Below are 16,924 nucleotides of genomic sequence, written 5' to 3' on the forward strand. Positions count from 1 at the left end.
TGGGGAAGAAGCGCGGCCCGGTCCTGACCTACGCCGTGTGGAGGGGCGGGAAGGCCGCGGGGTCTGTCCCGGGGTTTGCCCCGGGGTCTGTGCCGGGGTCCCGCCGCCAACAGAGCGCTGGGGAGCTCAGGGGGTGCCCGGCGAGGCGGAGCGGTAGCCGGATCTAGAGCCTCCGCCGTAGAGGCAGCAAAGATGGTTTCTCTCCCAACCCGATACCTAGTGTTCTTTCAGTACTTTGGCACTAGATATAGGTAGGTGCCTCCGCTGCCTCGTCAGCCCCGTGCGGTGGAAATAAACCAGCGCCTGTGGCGGGCCTGGTGGGGGGGTGTTTAGCGACGGGCGGTGAGGGAAGAGCTCCAGGGAGATGGCTGGGGAAAGGACGGGCGAGTGCAGTGGGTTCGCTGAGGGATAAACCCCTCGCTGAGTAGGTGAGAGCGGACAGGGAGCTGGATTCTGCTGCCTGCTGTTGGTGTGGCAGTGTTAGGAAGGGGATGGTTTTGGGCAGGAAATGCATAAAATAGGCAAAGAGAAAACTATCAAAGGACAGAGAAGGCGGCAAAGTTGTGATCTCAGGCTGGGGAGGGGGGAAAGCTGCTGTATTTCCTGCAGTGGTGGTTTGTTGGGTGCCCGGTGGTGTGGCCGGTTCTCCGTGGTTCAGATACCTGCGCTGCAGGTGAAGTGGGCTGTGGGCTGTGAGTCCTGCGGGAGGACAGCTGAGGTTGGGTTTCCCTAGGCCTTAAACATCCCACCTGTGTAGCTGTGCTTGTTTACATTAAAAAAAAAAAAAGCGCGTGGGAGAACTTGTGCAGCTCCAACTCATGGAATTGTGCCTATCTTCATGAGGATTTTACAGAATAATACCATCATGTGCCAAAACCCACAGTTCTTTTGCAGTGCATGGTCTGTGTCACTGTGGGTACTGACCTAAATTACTTGGAGTAGTTACAGGCAGGTTGGGTTTAGCCTCGGGCCATATCTCTCTGCACTTCAGCAGCTTTTGTGAATGGCTGTGACTTCTGTAGTAGAGAAGGAAGCTCATGACAAACCATCTTCATGGTCTTTTAGTCCCTTTATGAGATCCACAGGGCCTGCAAGAAAGGGACCTGCAACTGGCAACCAACTCCTGGCCCTGAAATAGTTTTATATGCAAACTCTTTTCTAGTGTAATTTGTCTGCCTTCCTGTCAGCCTCCATCTGAAGGGCTAGTCCAGAGAGCAGTGTTTGAAGGATGATTTTGAGACAAGGGGAGGTCAATTTTTATGTCCAGCCTCCTTTCTTGCAAATAACCGCTGCATCTGTTTTCCTGTCCGTTCATCAAAGTGTTTGGTCCCTGCAAGTTCTGTAAAAAGATCCAGGTTCCTCAATAGCAAACAGTTTGATGACTGTCCCCCATTAACTTCTGGATGTGTTGGTGGACTCTGTATCAAGTTTCTGGGTCTTTATACATATCAATAACTATTGTATTTGTTTTGCTCTGCAGTGGGGTTATGGAGACTTCAAATGATCAGTCAGTGCTTGGAGTCCAGAATTATTTGGAGGTAGGTCCTTGCTAATCATATTGTCATTAAAATGAAACTTCTGGAGTCACGTTGTTGAGCTACAGGTATTCTCAAGGATAAATATTCTTTTTAGATTGACGCTCAATTGAAGATGCTTGCATAGTGTTAAACACTATAATATTCAAAACAATCAAAGTGCTTTAGAAATGACATCATTATACAGGCAGGAGAAATAGGTCAGGGTGAAGTCAGAGACATAAGATCCTGAAAAAGATGTGAACCCTTCAAATTGAGGCATCCAAGTCCAAAACTATGATTCTGAGAGCCTCTGCTCAGGTGCTGGCCCACCTGAAGGTACTTAAGCAGCATGTGAGCCTCATTAGCACTTGTGGCTCTGCCTCTACTTATTCTTTGAACTGCTGCAGTTCTGAGCAAGCTTAACTGTGCTGCTTCTAGTTCATGTCTAAGGCCTTTATAGATTTAGAAACTAAATGCTGCATACTTCTGAGAGAGGATGTCTCTGATAGACTTGTTCAGAACAAAGCCCAGCAGGATAACCGTTGTTCCAAAGAAAAAATGCTTCGTTTCCATTCTTCTGGAGTTCTTTTAGTATTCTGGGGAAAAAAGGTACGATCCTGTCATCGCTGTTGTTCCTGCGCTGCTCCCAGGGACTTTCCAGAATGTAAGAATGGCTTTGGGGACCCAAGGGTGGTTTGGGCTTGGAGTGAGTGTGCAAAAGACTCGCTGTTACACCAGTGAGTAGAAGGTGGGTCACTTGCATAGGGTAAATGCTCAGCACGCCTGGATGTTTGTGTAACCCAACTGCAATTTAACTACAAGCTGCTGTTGAGCTGCATTTATTTGAGCAGTGCTGGTGAATCCCATGTTCCTGTGCAGGGCAGGAATCAAAAGGAAGCTGCGTTATTTTTTCTCTCATCTTAGAAGCGTCATGTAGTTAGAAATGAAACTTGTGCCTGTTTAGAAGATGAGAGATTGTTGAAGAGGTTGAAACTGATTGCTTTAGTTCAGATCCTGCCTATGTATTAATAGCCAACCTTTTTGTTACTCTGTTCTCATTTGCGGTCAGACTGTCTAACCTGAGATCACAAACTATAGCAGTTTGAAGGTGGTGCGCCCACTGTGCTTGTTTGTGATAGTCTGTGCTCTGCCTGCATTAGCTACAATCCCGGTGGTGTGAAGGAACGGAGTTGTTGAAGAGCTGGTGCGGGAGCAGGCTTGCTGTCCCACCCGTCTGCTCTGTGTCCATGGCCAAGACATTTCCACACTGTGCCTTGGTTTACTAAGTGAGGGTGATAGTTCTTGCATGCTCTTGCTAAGCAGTCTGCAGAAGGAAAGTGTGATGAATTATGGTTTGAGTAAGAGCTCTTAGGGTGCATTTGTATGGCTTCTTGCCTGAGACCATTGTGGAGAAAGTGCATAAATATTGTGCAGATCTTGAAAGAAGAGCCCCAAAGGACTTTCTATCTCATTTATCTAATCTTCTGAACCATCCAGTGTCTCAGCCCTAGGCGCCGGACTTTGGGTGAGCCCAGCAGTTGTTTTGCATTATCCAAGTAACTTTGTTTTAACAGGCGAGTGGGTAGGATGGGTGATTAAAGGAGAAAAGAAGAAATAAAAAAGAAAAAGATAAACTTATTTGGTGTTGTCTTTTCACAATATCAGCACTTTGCAGGCCAGTTCTGGGATATGTGCTTTGCTTTCATGTGGTGGTATTGATGCTGGGCACTGCTGAGCAGGGCTGTGTCTATTAGAACCACATGGGAAGTCTTAAAGCAACTTTAATAGAAAACTTCTGGGGCCTGTAGGAATTTATCTTCCTTCCTCCAGTTCTGTGCAGCCTTGCACTTCACAACTGTCCAAAGCCAGGAAGGCAACTGAAGGGAAGGGCAAAATTAAATCTGTAATGAGATCCTTATTGTATTTTAAATATGTTCAGACATTTGTTTGCAGTTACAAGCAAGTAAACCTGTGAGGTGTAGACCTTGTGTTTCAACAACTGTGTCATTAAAAGTGTAATGGGCTGGTTTGTGTGTGTGTGTACTGCAGCCCTCTCTATGATAAGGTAAAATTGCTAGACTGGGGCTGAGTAGAAGGCCTGTCTATAACCCTTTGTCACTGTAAAGCACTGTATGTATCATACAGGACATGGAAGCTTTTGTAGTCCTCAGTACTGCTATGTGGTTGTCTGGAGGAAATGGAGACTTGTTTTAGTTTGGGGACAGATGTAGGTATTTTTGAAGGAGCTTTTAATATATCTTTGAGGGGGATGAGCTTTGCAGACAACACTCTTTCTTGGAGACAACGTATTTGTTGTGAAGCCCTTGGAAGCCCAGCTTTCTAGTGATGGGTCCAAAACAAAATTCCAGACCTTGCTTCCCCAGATGGGAAAGTTTGAGTCGCGTGACTTGGCTCCCTCCAGTTCCTTGTGGAGTCTTACAAGATGCAGGACTTCATGATCTAGTCTCAATTCTTACCAATGTCCCTGCTATAAAGGATGATCTCCCTTGTAGCACCTTTTGCTAAAGTGAGTAGCTGTTGCTTGTATTAACAGGTATTGTATGCAAGGCCTGCTAGGATCTACAGAACTGAGTTCCCTTTCATGTTTGGTTTGAACCATCTCCTGAGTGTGCTGTTTCCCATTGTGCTGGTGAATGCTGTCCAAAACTAATCTTCCCCACACGAAGCTCTGTTTTGGCCAGCAGCCTTGTGCTAAGGCCAGATATTATTCCTCATGAAAGGAAAAGGGGGAGTAGGAGAGGAGAGAGAGAACATACACAAACTCCTTACTATGCAAGGCAGCTTTGGTACAACCTCCTGCCCTCCACCCCCCACCCCTGCCAGAAAAAAAGGGAGAAAGAAAGGAAAATGGACAGAGAGAGCTATCATCTTCAACCCCTGTTTGGATAATAATTTCAGTGGCATAGGAGGTTGCTTTGGAAACCCTTTCTTCTAGCAGAAGCTACTTTCTCAGCTTTTTCTTCTTGGCTTTCACTACAATTTTATCTGTTCCACTAAAAATGAGTTAGATTTTTAATTAGTTTCAGTTGACATAGCGCCCATTGAGTCAGCAAGGCTGTGATGACTTGCAACCAGAAGCTTGCATGTTATTATTTATTTGAACACAGCAACTTAGAAACTGTGTAGCGTCCCTGGCAATGCAGTGCAATCCCTTGTGTCTGTGCAACTAATGCCATTGTGCATGATGAAACCAGTAAGCAATCCAGCTGCTGTGAAAGAGAAATAGACACTTGTTTTTCCAAAACATTCCTAATGCATAGTTTCTCTTGGACACGCCCATCCACAATTGATTGCACAGGTTCCTTTCGTGGTTTCCAGACACTCTGTAGAGATAGATGGGTATCTTGAGGATTTTTTTATTTAGACTTCAGGGAGAGAAGTGGATGAATTTTTGCTTCCCCGCCATAGGTGGCATACATTAATGGGCCTGTTCTTCATCTTGCCTCTCCAGCATTTGTACAGAGTGAGAAGAGAACTGAGCTGTGAGTAATAATAGCAATCTGGAATGTGGATTCGTATCATTCTGGCACACAACAGTGGAAAATTCAATATGATTCAAAACATGGAATTGCTTAGTGAATGAAACCTGTTATCAGAACGGACCTACTAAACGCAAGTAATACTTTCCCCTGCATCACTGGTATGCAGAGTGTTAGAGGTATAAACTGAGACCCTGGGACGCTTGTTGCTGCTCCAGGAATATGGTTGTCTGGAAAGACTGTGACTCAGGAAGTAAAGGTTAAATGAAAATGGATGACACCTGGCTCAATGAAAGGTCTCCAGCAGGTGTCAAGCCAAGATTTCAGTGTTCGTAACACCTGCTAAAAAGAAGGGTATTTGCATGCTCTGTGGCTTAAAGAAGGGAGCAGAGACCTGTTAACTCAGAGCACATGGGAGGACAACCCAGCTCCTTTATTCCTGTATCTTCTATATTGCTTTTTAGCTGGGTGCCCATGGGTAAAGTGCTTAACTTCTGCCCATGTCAGTTTCCCCCCATAGGAATCCATAGATGATACCCAACAGGCTAGGGATCTGGATTAATAGCAGTAAAGGCTTTTGAGTTTTTCAGATGAAAGGCCTGCTTGTTCTAGGGGCTTGTTTTTTCTGAAAGGGCAGGAAAAACTGGTTGCTATCCAAGCAATTACTAAATGTAAATAATAGGTCTTTTTTGAAATTCAGTGTGGGTGATATTAACAGATTAAAGTATACAGGAACCAGAGGAGGAAACCCATCGGGTGCCTATAGGCTCAAAGGACATCTGGATGGTACAGATATGAGACATTTGTATAGGTGAAGGGGTCATTTCTGAATTGCCTGCAAAGAAGTTCAGCAGTTCAGAAATTCTCTTTTTAAGGAGATTAATTAGGATGGGATATAAATGAAATACTAAAACTGAAACTGGAGGCAGCAGTTGATAGTATATTATCAGCTGCATGCCTGTTAGGCTGGAGGAAGAATCCACAAACAAAGCTTTCACAAACTGAGATTCATTGTTGATGGTGGTCACATTCCAGCTTGGTGTCCAGCACATATATCCTTCAGTCATCTCTCCAGAGAGGTGTGCCTGTGAGAAAATTGTGCTGGAGAATGGCAGCTGTGAAAATACCATTTGCTGAACCTGTCATTCAGTCCTGCACCTTTGTGGATTCATTGGCTGACCTGAGCAGGGGCAACAACCAGATTTGCCTTAGAGTCAGCAATCCTCTGTTCGTCTCCAGTCTGCTCTCCAGTAGGGCTCAACTCCTGTTGGCAGAGGACAAGAGATCCAAACAGTGTTCTTATTATCCAGCTTTGTTAGATGCAGTGATTGAAATGAGATGCAGCGTGGGATCCAAAGGAGTGCTGCATCCAAACTTCTGCAAGCCCATAACAAGAAAGGAGGATATTTTCCATGTTCTCTCCTGCTCTCTCTCCCCAGTCAACTATGTTCCCACTGGCTGGTTTTTGCCTGATGAGAAAGGAGAGGGAGAAGAGGGTGGAGGAAGGGAGGAGCCTGCAAAACCCAAACATATCTTTGCAGAAACTTTGCTCTTAAGATGCAGCTTCTGCTTTAAGACAAATTGCTGAGGCACAAGCCAAGGTCTACTGCAGAAAACTATTTAATTTCTGTCTGGTTCTCTCTGCTTAAGGGTGATAAATAAAGATTTTCATTGTTAATTGTAACCACATGTGAACTCCAAATAGAAGGATTAGGAAGGGGAAAAGGCTAGGGTCATTTTTGTTCTGTTTCCCAGGCCTTCCCCTGCAGCTTGGTTATGTTTTTTTCCTTGCCTCCCTGTGCATTTTACCGTTATGCTTCTGAGAGCCTAGAATCCTGTCTGCTTAGATAGTAGGAGTCTGGAAAGCGTTTGTGAGTCAGCAGTTCAAGCTTTATTGACTCTTGGTACCAAATTAATATCTAATGAAGACCTCTGCTGGGTTCACTGCTCAGGAGTGGAGATGGGAAAGAGAAGGAAATTTCTAGTCATTCATCTGGTTTTCTGCTTTTTTGTTGTTCAGTCTTTCAGATATGCTTCACTCATTCCCTGTGACAAATTAAATTGGATTTTCTGTCTAAGGGCCTGTCCTCACAAAGAAAAAAGTTGTATTTTGCAGTGCTCCAGCAACCTACTTTAAAACCTTACTGTAGGTAAGACCTAGTATGCTCTTAACATTGCATTAGAAACATTGGTATTCCAGTAACTTCCTGACCTACCAGTGTTTGTCCCTTACCAAAACCCACCCTGGCTTTGGTAAACTTAGGCCAGTCTAGACAGACCCTTAAGTATATAGCATCTAATTAACCTTGTTAGCATCTCTTTTGCTCTCTCTCGTGTGCGCATCTCGATTAAAAGACACCATATTAATGACTCATTTAGCAGGGTTTTATTTACTTTCCCAGCAGGAACCTGTAGTAATTCACCCAGTTGTTTTCCAGCCCTTTGTCAGTGGGCAGAATGGAAAGGCAGAAACGGGGAGGGGATAAAAGCCAGCTGTGTGGGGAGGAACAGTTGGGAAAGGGAAACAACAATCCTAGCCACAGGTCGATTCTGCAACAAATCTGTGCCAAAATCCGTATGCAGAACCTAGAGGATGTCAATTGCTGTCCTTCCCCTTGCATTAAGAATAGTAAGTTTCAGCTTGTTGCAATACAGTTTACTAACTAATTTTTAAAGTGCATCTCAGCTGCAGTGTAATTTTAGGGCCTTTTGGCTCCAATAAGCTTGAACTCTGACTGAGAAACTTGAACTCTGTGATGGTGTAAATGTTGTTTGTCGTTTTCTGCTTTAGTCTTGCTATGGCAGAGGTCTTAGTGTGAATGAGGTATCGCCTGAATATTAAGGCAACTCTAGCTCCTGAAAAAAACAGTACTCTTCAGGATTAGCCAAGTCCTGCACTAATGCAACTGTGGAAGCAATGAATATAAGGAAATCCCATCTTGTGACTGCTGGTGGTGTGTGTTTGTCCTATGGTTATTTGCACCTGCTGGGTTAGCTCAGTGTCAGCTCCTCAACTACTGGTATGTTTTATGAAAGCTGTGTCTTGATTCTTAGATCTATTTATATTTCTCAGTGGGACTAATAAATGCATTACATCAATGCTATGCTACTACTCATCTGGTCCCCTGGCTTCTCCTCAGCTCCCAACACTTAATGGAAGCATGTTGCCCTCAGTAGCTGTGCTCCCGTTGTGGATGGAAAAGAACTTCTGCCTGCAGCAATAAGCCGCAGTTATTTTACACCATTCTGACCTGCACTGGAAGCAAAGGATGCAGCCTGAGCTCCTTCAGGCATCTTGGCTGATGTCATTCAAGACATCCCTGCGTGCTGTTTCCATCCCTTTAAGGCTTGGGTTCTGCAGCTCTTTAAGAGCAGCTAAAGCAATCTGAGTCCAGTTCTTAGCAGTAAATTGCACGGGTGGTGTCTGGGTTTAAATGGGTAATTCTCTGTCCTCTTTCCCACTCTCTCAATGATATAAAGCAAAGGATAGGGAGATTGATTTTTTTTTTTTTTTTTTTTTTTTTTTTTTTTTTTTACACGTAAGGAAGCTCGCATGGCATTTTGGATATTCTGTTTGAGGTGATTTCAGGACAAAAGGTGAAAAGCCACTGGTGCTAGGAGAAGTCCCCCAAACAGGCTCCTCTCCATCCCTTTCTTTGCAGCCCGCAGTAAAACTCCCAATTACTTCTCTGTGTGAGCAATAAGGAGATGTGGTTAGCAAGGAGGAGGATGTTTTTTCCTAGCTAGCTCGAAGCGAGTCAGCTATTCATGAATCCATCTTGTGTTGGCTTTCAGAAGGCAGCGCAGAACCTAAAACCCGTTGTTCCCATCAAGTTCTGCATCTCCAGCCGAACAGATACTGGCGTCCATGCGCTCTGCAACTCAGCTCACCTTGACATCCAGAGGGCACCGGGGAAGCCAGCTTTGAGTGAGAAACAGCTCATCTATTCTCTTAATTACCACCTGAAGCCTGAGCCAATCCGGTGAGTTGGTGGCAATTCAAAATTTTTATTTTGCCCTTGTAGAAAGGAAGAAATGCAGCAATGATCTCCCATCTTAACCCGCGAGATATATTTTTCCCGTTATATGTGTTGGCAAACCACTCCCTTGCATGTGTGTATTTCTGCTGCTGCCAGACCCTTGGCACGTTAAAGATCAGTCTTGTTCCACCATTGTTGTTCTTAGGAGATCACCTATGCTGGTACATCTAAAACAAGAGGAGTTGTGAGGCTGGGGTCATCACATAAGTATCGAATCCACTGGGATGACTCTAGTTTCACACATGAGCCAGAACATTAGTATGTTAACTTTCAGCTCTGCTTTATTCCCCAAACGCCCTAATTTTCTTTGTTTATTGAATTAGCACTTAGCAAAAACTTGGCTGCAGTATTGCCTCTCACCTATCTCTATGCAAAAAGGTGAAGAAAAAGCAAACAAAATTGCTGTTAGTGTTAGCATAGTCTACTCCTCCCTTCCCATGTGATCAGCCTTCTAGACCAAGGCTACTGTTTGACGCAGTTTAGAGAAATTACATCAAAAGCTCCAGTTTAATATTTTTGTAGCAAGACTTGATACTTTACTCGATGGGATAGATAAAGTCCTTTTCATACTATATGCAACTGTTAATGAGTAGGGAGAGTTGCATATGAATGTAGTGAGGTACTCAGTACAACAGTCTACAGAAAGCAGAACGGGCATTTCCTCTTCCTATTTTCTTCTTTCTTCTTGTTAGAGTTATTACGTCTTGCAGAATTTCCGAGTGAGCTTATTTTGCATGAGACCTAGGTCTAAATGCCTACCCTCAAAGGCAGAAAAAAATGGTCGTAAAACCAACAGTTTCTGTCAGGAATTTGCATCAATTGCATAAGTAATTACTACACCCTGTGAATTTTTCAAAAAGTGGATTGAATTTCATGTTCTTTGCTTTTCTTTCCAAGCTGTTGTGCAGTTTCTCTGTCAGCTGTCAAACAGTTTCTGTGTTCTTCCCCAGACACAGGTGCGTTTTTATGGATAAAGTGTAAATTGAATGAAACATTGGGGTTTTTAGACCAAAAGCCAAATCTGTGCTATGTCATAGAATCAACATGCCATTTGCCAGCAGCTGCTTTGCTGCGCTCTATTCTTTCTTGTGTTACTTTGTCTTATTTGCATAACCTAAAAACTCTTCAAGGCACAGGCTGTCTATACAGCATTTGGCACAATAGGTCTTGAATGCCTGTGCGGTACCCTACTGAAGAGTGTGTCAAAGCACTTCAGTGTGTTGTGCAAGAAGATGGGTAATTTATAGGAGGTATTTAGGTGAGCAAAAGAACTTTGATGCAAGATGCCAATTGGTAATTACTCAGAGGCCAAGGTTGCTCTGTTTCATGTTACTGCAGTCTTTCTGATGTCTGGTGGCATGAACATAAAGGAAGATTATGAAGGCAAATTCCCCATGCCAGAGCAAGGGCCCAGGACAAAAAGGCACATCCCTTCCCACCCCAACGAAGGGATTGTTGTAAGAATAGCAACATTACTATGAAGTACACTTCCCCTTCCTGCTTCACCCAGTCTGCTTTATTTTCTAATCTCTTTGTAAAACAGGGCCTGACCCAAATGCTGACATAGCAAGGCCTGGGCTTTGAGGACTGACATCATACTTGCATCTGTTCTTGGATTTGCAAGGGAGGATTCTAGTTCTTCAGGGCTTGGGGAACAGTGAATCCAGCTCTAAATGTGCAGGTGCTCAAATAGTTTGGGGTCCGAGGGAAGGAGAGATGAATGATGGTGTTAATTTTCTCCAGGAGGTCTTTCATGCATGGTCCACATGCTGTATAAAGTGAAGAGTGAGTTAGTACAAGTCAGTTGAAGGTGTGGCATGCTCTGCAGAAGGTGCTAATCTGCAATTCAATCAGCTGTTTTGACTTTTTCAAAGCACATTGCAAACACTCAAACCTTAAGCAAAGGAAGGAACCCGAGGAAAGCAATCCCAAGTGGCAGAGTCTTCTTTAGCTTTGAGTACGCTGGTGGGCGTTCAGTACCTCTGGAAACTATGCCCCCAGGATCAGATTCTCCCAAGGTGTCTGCCACTCTTTTAGAAGCAAGCAAGCAGTTTGCCTGCCTCTGGTTGGCAGTAGAGATAGGCAGCTAATCCACAGATGTGAGCCACCAGAGGGTGAAGGGGAAGATGAAGTAAAATCCTTGGAATCAGAGCTCGGGAAGGAGGGCAGGAAGGCACTTATTACTAGAGGCACATAGTTCCTGTTAGTGGCTGTTTATTATATTGTTTTAACTGACCTTTTTCCCTGGATGTTTACAGTACCTTTGAGAGCCCTCAGACAGTTTTGGGAACAGCATAAGGCCACACCGCTTTTCCCCGTTGATCCTAACAGTCTTCTGACTGTCCACGTTAGCTTAGCTGTTGCTGTCCCTCCATGAGACTCTCTTGCAATGTCTTGGAGTGGGTGAGCTCAGTCTAAGGGCACTGTGAAATGACTGTTACGCTGCCTGGGCTTTATATAGAGTGTGGTGGCCATTAGAAATGCATGACTGTCAGTCCCCAGAAATCTGTAAGGGAAATTTCTCTCCCCCCTCACCTCTTATTTGCAAAAATGTGTTTTAGCAGTTTGCAGAGTTGGTTGAGTCTTTCTCTGAAAGCAAAGGTTTCAAAGTGGGTACCTGAAAGAAAAGCAAATACTGATTTCACTACTTTACTACACAGCCCACGGACAGCCATCCAGTAACAAGTCAGATCATGCATCCCAAACCTGAGATTAAATATTAGCATGATAATACAGGATTGACAGTTTTGCATTTACAAATCCAATTCCTCCATTGGCCTCTTAAAGTAGCAGCTAGATTCCTCTGCGGTGAGAGGCCAGAACACAAAGCAAATCTCTCTCTCAAGCTAGCTAAGTTGCGTGGTTAACATCTGTGAGTTACTGTCCCTTGGTAGCTTTCACGTTCTTTGACATATGTGTAAAGAGTCTAATGCAGCTGCTGTGGGGTGGGGCTGGAGATGATTTCTTTTCAGACTGCTGTGTCAATTTAAAAAAAAAAAAACTGAAATAGAATTTGACTTATGCAGGGTTTTGGTTGTTGGTTTTGCTCAGACTGAAAACTAGGTCAGAATCTGTACACCCTGGAAATCAAATCCTTTCTGGATGTTCTAGCAGTAACAGGGAACATGAAGTAGGTCATAGTTTTAATTTCCTTCCTTAAAAGACTAAAGCAGTTGTTTGGGAGTCAAAACTAGCTGATTTTACAGCCAGAGGGTACCACTGCAATAATCAGTCTGTTCTATGCATCACCAGCCACTGAATCTTAATCTCTCTCCCCTGAGTTCAGGCTTATAACTTGTGAGTTGTGTTGTCTAGCTTTAATGGAGTAAGTTGTCCTAGAGAGCTAAAACTACTGTTGTGACCCAGCCACTTTCAATACTAGTAGTCATACAGATAGATAGTTAAAGCTAGCTTTGTGATACCTTGACTAATCAGTCCAAGAGGAAACAGGATTGCTGCTGAAGAAAGTTTTAGGTTAGAGAGTGTCTCCAAAAGGAGGCAGCAGTGGGATCTCGCAGACAGGAAAAGTTTTTTGTCTCGCACTAAGATGTGACAGGTATGTATTGGGAGGTGATACCTTCTGATAGAATGCAATACAGTCCTGGTCAGTTAGAGAATTTAAGTTTATCAGGAAGCAGTCAGCTCTACTTCTCCTTCCTCCCTTGGGCTGAACCTTTTAAAAATGGTTCAGCTGCTTTCCATTAAGGAGCTTGGTGATGGGCATGAGTGTAAGTGTATTCAGCAACCATCCCTTCCCTCTGTAAATACTACTTTGCCAAGAAGAATTCTCTCCTAATGCTAAAGAGAAAACTCAGCACTTTCATGTGGTTGCAAGCAGGGGGTGATGGAGAGAGGGATCTTTGTGAGAACACATTATTGTTGATAGAGCTTGGAAGGGAAACAAGATTCCAAGCTGGCTGACTGTATTATCAGCAATAATAACCTTCTTTGTAGCATGATGGGTCTCTTCTATCAACTGATATGTCTTTTAGATTTGCAAAGCATATTTGAAAGGATCTTGTCCACAAAGATCAGAGTGTATTTCATAGATGGGGTAACTTTAGGAGGACTTTGCTGTCCCTTAAGTAGGGATGGTAATACAGTAGACTCACACCGATGTCTGGTTTCAGTTTTGTAAGCGCACAATAAAAACTGTCTGAGTGACAACAAGACAGAGCTGGGATTGCTCCCACCTCCTGCAAGGTGGCATTTAGTTTCTGTTGTCAGTGGAGAGAGAAGGATGTACTTCTGGAGGACATCTTTGTATCTGATACATTGCCATTTCTAGTTAGATGTCTTCAGGCTTTTTTTCCTTCAACCTCCTCTGAAATTCAGGCTCTGTTGAAAAGGTTAAGAATATCATAAGCTTTTATTTACCAGTAGTCTTTCAAAAAATGGGTTCTTAACAAGGCCTGAAATGTAGCTGCTGGAATAAATGCTGGGAAGACATGCCTAGCTGGAAAGAGTGTATGGTAGCAATTGCATCTGCTAGGAGAGGCAGGAGAGGATGCCTGCATTGAAGAATCATGTGAGCATAAATAGGCTTTTCTGAAAGAATCACTCTATCAGAGGGAGTAAAAGGATGGTTATTTAATAAAAATCACATAAGCGTTAATGAGAGAAGCTCAAGATAGATGAAATGCTTGTGGAGGCATGTAGACAGAGGAAAATAAATGTAATAATTATGTTACTGTGTTTAGAAGAGGCTGGAGGTCCTAGGTTTAAACTCTGTTGCAGGCCTGGAGGATGTACTTTGCATTTCTACTGAGAGTTTATAGCAGTGGAGCAATCTCCTGGGCTTGTTATTGCAAATCTTTGTGGAGGCCTGTGGCTCAGCTTTAATTTCTTCTTCTGTGGTCTGAGCCTTTGCAGTCAAGGGATGTGAGCTAGAGGCACTTGAGCTGGCAAAAATCCCTGGAGCACCAGCCTTTTTAAAGTAAATAAATAGGTTTGTCTATTATTTGGTCTCAAATGGTATTGTATTTTTTGGTTGCCCTGGGTCCCTTCTCCTCACTGTGCCAAACTCCAAAGACAGAATGGGAAACAGCAGGAGAAAAACTACCTTCTAAGGAGAGTTATCCTCTAAAGTAACACCTGTAGAGAGATTATGCCTGTGTAATAGTGACTCCTTGCTGCATGCTCCCTGCAGTGGTGAGTAGCCAGTACTCTGGGATAAGGGAAAATCAAATTCAGTAAAAACTGCTGCTGACATTTTCAAAACAATGGTAATGCTTTGGGGGAGGTGTAGAAACGCAGGGAAGCTCTGTTTTCTCCCTTGCAGAGAGAAGGGTGTTTTCCTCTCTGACAGCCTTCATACCCTCCCTTCTGGCTACCAAGCTGTCTGTGTTTGATGGTAATGGTGGCATTGGCTTAGAGAAACAAGGCAATTTCTCCCTGTTGCTTATAGAAGAAAACGGGGGAGTTTGGCTGCCTAAAAAGCTGCTTCTTGAGTTAACTGCCCGGAGTCAGTGGAAGACAAGTAGACATGAACATTCCCAAAAGCCATTTTCTGCAGATGTGAAATGTGAGGGTTCCCAGGAGGTGTCCTGCATGCAGCATTCTGCTGTTTGCAGATGTTTTCAATCTAGGCGATGGTGGGATGCACCTTTATTTTCATTGCTGCGTCCTATTTGTCTTGGACGTTGTGGGGGCAGGTGGGAGGGAAGTGACCTAGTTTCAACTATCTCCATCTGCTACAATGAGCTGCCTGTGACAGTGAGCACACAGGTATCTGTTGTTGGGGGAGTTCTTCCAACTCGCATTTGGGACCATGGTTCTGCAAAAGCAAAAGGGTACGGTGTTCGTAAGGTGTGCTCCTCAGCTGGAAGTGGAGGGAGTCAGCTTGCGTTGGGAAATTGCTGCCTCTTACCTTAAGCACGGCTAGGAACACAGGTGCCCTCAGCCAGATATGCAATACAATTTGGGCTGGGTGAGGTGTTTGGTTTCATTGGGCAGCCAAGAACACACATGATCGGTTGCCATTTCTCAACTGAAGGACTTAGCCTCTTGTGATGGTGTGAGCATCCCCAAAACATGTCGATAGATAACCCAAACTCAGTTTCAGTGTGTATTTGATGACAGGGGTGATGCCAAGGCTCTTCTGCCGCCTTCTAGTTGACAGATGCCTGTGGCAGCCTACAGGTGCAAATCCTTGATCACTGGTTAGCCATTGGCTGTCCAGAGAGAATGATATTTAATTAATTGTAAGTGCAGTTTCTCAAAGAATCTATTGCATGTTTCAGTTCACATCTCTGTGGTGACCAGGCAAAAGTTTAATTAGTGCATGACATCTTTCTCCATTTCACTCATTCTCTTCTGTCCTAACAGCATTTTGAATGCCTATCGAGTGACCAATAGCTTCCACGCACGCTTCTCTGCACTGTCGAGAACCTACATTTATCGTCTGTTGATGGGCTGCACTCATTACTCTGAAATACCAGTGTTCGAAAGGGATCTCTGCTGGGCTCCTGCGGGAGGGTGAGTGTGTTCCATTAAAGCTCCCTAGGGACCTACCTCATCGATACTCTGGAAAGGGTTGCCTTTTGCGGGAAGAGAGGAGGGGTTAAATTCCACATGTGAGACCAGATTCCCCACTTGTATTGACAAGAATTCCCTGTTGAAATCGGTGCAACTGCACTGAGTTATGTTCACTGAGACTTGCAGTTCTTTTTAATTGTACTGTCAGTTGTACCTGTGATAAACATGCTTAGCACTATTGAAATACTCAATGACTCTGGGTAGAGTCCATCAACAACTTTCTGTGTCCCTCCCTATGGAAGTAATGAGCATTTCCTCAGATGACCTTGCCAATTCATACAGCAAACCCATTTGGACAGCTGGCTGAAGGAACAGTGCTCTGATATGATGCAGACAGGCAGAAATGCGTTGCGCAGCAGATCTGAGAGTTTTAGGTGTGACCATACAGGCAGGCTAGAATGAAGGCTGAGAATTCTTCTCCCCCTGTCCCCGCAGTAGTCCTATTTCTGGTCGGGACTGCATGTAAATCTGCTCTCTCATTCCCTGTCCGAGTGCTTGTATGTTTGAATAGTGAGAGCCAATGACTCTGAGCAGCTCTGCAATAACAAACCAGTGTATCTAGCTCAGTATTCACTTGTCATCTTGGAGTAGCCACTGAGTCATAACAAATCAGTATATGCAAGGGAAGAAAACCAAATTCAGTACCATTTAAAAACAAAAACAAAACCAAAAAAACCATGATAAACAGTGGGTGAGGAAAAAACAAACAAAACCCAGAAGATAATTTGTTATTGTCCTTTTAGTTTATGTTGTACTGAGATAAACATACATTCAAGAAAACTGGAGTTTTCCACAATATACAAAAACAGGTTTGTAGCCAGTTGTAGTTATTTCATCACCGCTATTGGAATACAAATTGTGGGTAATGGAAAAAACTGCAATCTCAATTGTCCTAGCAGAGGAATGAAGAAGACATTGTCCTAACATTAAATTGCTGACTTTGTTTTCTGTGGGCTGTGGAAGGGAAAAATAAATATGAAATTGTAAAATTAGATGTGATGTGCCTTATGTGCCTTAATCTCAGGCTTTACGAAATAGCATTTAGTTTAGTCCAGGCACTGCAGTTAATTTTCTCAAATGGCAATACCACATAAAGGCTAGGGTGAGCATATTACAAATTCTGAATGGGAGGTGTCTTACTAAAAGGTGGGATATTTGGACTGCTAGTAGTGAAGAAGCTCCTAGTGTGTACACTACCAAGCACATCTGGTATATAAAACATATAATACACATTAAACTTCTATAGGCATCTGAATTGCCTACTGGGTGTCATCAGTGCTTCTCAGTGTGACCAGGGTTCTGTAAGTGCTAGTAATTTTTCTTGAACACA

General features: G+C 43.7%; 1 protein-coding gene across 1 annotated transcript in view; it reads left to right on the forward strand.

Annotated features, from left to right (window-relative positions):
* Positions 1-189: 189 nt before the first annotated feature.
* PUSL1 (pseudouridylate synthase-like 1) overlaps positions 190-16,924 on the forward strand; it is a 28,067-nt gene continuing 11,332 nt past the window's right edge. Inside the window, exons 1-4 of the mRNA XM_010577397.1 lie at positions 190-251; positions 1,481-1,538; positions 8,813-9,000; positions 15,385-15,534. Coding sequence (XP_010575699.1) covers positions 193-251; positions 1,481-1,538; positions 8,813-9,000; positions 15,385-15,534 — 455 coding nt within the window. The 5' untranslated portion in view covers positions 190-192. The remainder of the gene's footprint in view (positions 252-1,480; positions 1,539-8,812; positions 9,001-15,384; positions 15,535-16,924) is intronic.

Source organism: Haliaeetus leucocephalus, unplaced genomic scaffold, assembly GCF_000737465.1.
Source record: "Haliaeetus leucocephalus isolate CR32 unplaced genomic scaffold, Haliaeetus_leucocephalus-4.0 Scaffold556, whole genome shotgun sequence".
In the NCBI taxonomy this organism is placed as follows: Eukaryota; Metazoa; Chordata; class Aves; order Accipitriformes; family Accipitridae; genus Haliaeetus; species Haliaeetus leucocephalus.